The sequence below is a fragment of the Aureococcus anophagefferens genome (assembly GCF_000186865.1).
Source record: "Aureococcus anophagefferens unplaced genomic scaffold AURANscaffold_34, whole genome shotgun sequence".
NCBI classification, from domain to species: domain Eukaryota; class Pelagophyceae; order Pelagomonadales; family Pelagomonadaceae; genus Aureococcus; species Aureococcus anophagefferens.
The window spans coordinates 411,326-413,084 of record NW_008705592.1 but is presented as its reverse complement, the minus strand read 5'-3'; the positions used below and the strand labels follow the sequence as shown (position 1 = coordinate 413,084).

The 1,759-nt window shown below is 77.7% G+C and overlaps 1 protein-coding gene across 1 annotated transcript in view; it reads left to right on the top strand.

Moving 5' to 3' along the window:
• Positions 1-1,588, top strand: part of AURANDRAFT_67216 (hypothetical protein) — a gene marked incomplete at both ends in the record, with an annotated part of 2,140 nt that extends 552 nt beyond the window's left edge. The window contains one exon of the mRNA XM_009042590.1: positions 493-1,588. Within this exon, the coding sequence (XP_009040838.1) occupies positions 493-1,588 (1,096 nt within the window). The remainder of the gene's footprint in view (positions 1-492) is intronic.
• Between the last annotated feature and the right edge of the window lie 171 nt (positions 1,589-1,759).

Genomic DNA, 1,759 nt, shown 5'->3' with positions numbered 1-1,759 from the left:
CTGCAGGAGCGCGAGGCCCGGCAGCGCGGCCATGGCCTCGCGGAAGTAGGCGGCGCAGGGCGGCGCGGCGACGACGGCGGCGACGCGGCCGCCGCGGCGCGCGACGGCGTCGCGGAGCGCGGCCGCCGAGTCCGCGACGGCTTCGACGCGCCACTCGCTCGTCAGGGTCGCGCGGATCCCGGCCTCGATGCGCGCCGCGTGGCCCAGGAGCAGCACCGTCGGCGGCGACGCGCTCGCCGCGCGCGCGCGGCCGCGCCGCCAGGACGGCGCGGCGGCCCAGGCCCGGCGGCAGGCGCGCGCCACGGCCGGCAAGGCGACGGCGCCGGCGGCGCCGGCGGCGACGAGGGCCGCGTCGCGCGCCGTCAGGCCCATCGTGCGCGCTGTCGCAGTGCTATGCACGCTGCGCGCGGCGCGGTCGAGGTGGTCTTCCTACTCGCACTGGGGTCGGGGCTGCTCGGCGATCGTTTCTTCTAAGATGCAGTAAACGTGAAGTGAGAGCATGGGCATGTGTCGTGGCCGCCGCGACACAGTCGTCGGCCTCGCGCTCCTGCTGCTGCGCGCGAGCGCGAAAGGCCTCTTCGACGAGATCACGCCGGCGAAGCCGCGCGTGCGCTCCGAGCTCGTCCTCCCGCCGCCGCCGCCGCCGCCGCCGGCGCTCGCCGTGGCGGCGCCGCTGCGGCCGATCCCGCCGTCGCCCTGGCCCGGCCGCGGCGCGGTGGTCATGGAGCGCGGCCGGCCGGCGCACGCCAAGGCCTGCTGCCTCAGCGCGCTGCTCTTCGGCGCGCTGCGCTTCGCGGCCGCCGCGCCCGCGGAGTCCGTCGAGCGGCTGCGGCGGTTCCTCTTCCCGTCGGGCGCGGCGGGCGGCCTCGCCTGGATTCGGGGCCTCGTCGTCGTCGTCGCGGCGGTGCTCTACGCCGCCGAGGCGGCGCGGAGCTCGACGCTGCGCTACGTGTCCGACGCGCGCGACGCGGACGCCGTCGACGCGTTCCTGCGAGGCGCCGTCGACGCCGCGCCCGTCGTCGCGTGGACGGCCGAGAGCTACCACTACGAGACGACGAGCCGCGGGTCCGGCGACGACCGGCGCACGTCGACGCGGCGCGTCGTCACGGCCGTCGCGCGGGAGACGTGGGCCTACGGCGCGTGGCGCGACGCGTCCGGCGGCGTCGACGCGCTCGCGCGCGCGTGGCGCCGGGCGTGCTCCGTGACGCCGTCGGCGCGCCGGGCCCTCGTGAAGATCCGGCTCCGGAGGAGCCTCGCCTTCGACGACGCGGCGACGGCCGACGAGTACGCCGCGGCGCTCGCCGACTTCGCGCGGAGGCACCGGCGCCGCGACGTGCACCTGTCGCTCGAGCAGGACTTCTCCTTCAAGGGCTGGGACGAGGACGAGCGCATTCTGGGCATCCGGCGGCCCCTGGGCGCGCCGGGCGCGCTCTGGTCGCCCGCGGGCTTCTGGGCCGCGGCCGGCCTCGGGCTCACGGTGCCCTACCGCCTCGCCTTCGAGCGCAAGTGCGCCGTCGCCTCCCTCGACGTCGCCAAGCGCGTGCGCTCCGCGCCCCACGTCGCCCGCGAGGCGGACCCCGTAATATGAGCGTCCGCGAGGCACGACGGGCTCGTCGGCGGTCTCGCCAGGCGTCTCTCTCTAGCGCATGAGGCGACACACCCCGCCTCTCTCTCTAGCGCATTAGACGAGCTAGCCCGCCGGCGCACCGCCTTGGGCGGGCGCGGGCGCTGGGGGCCCTCTACGGTCTCGGCCCCGGGG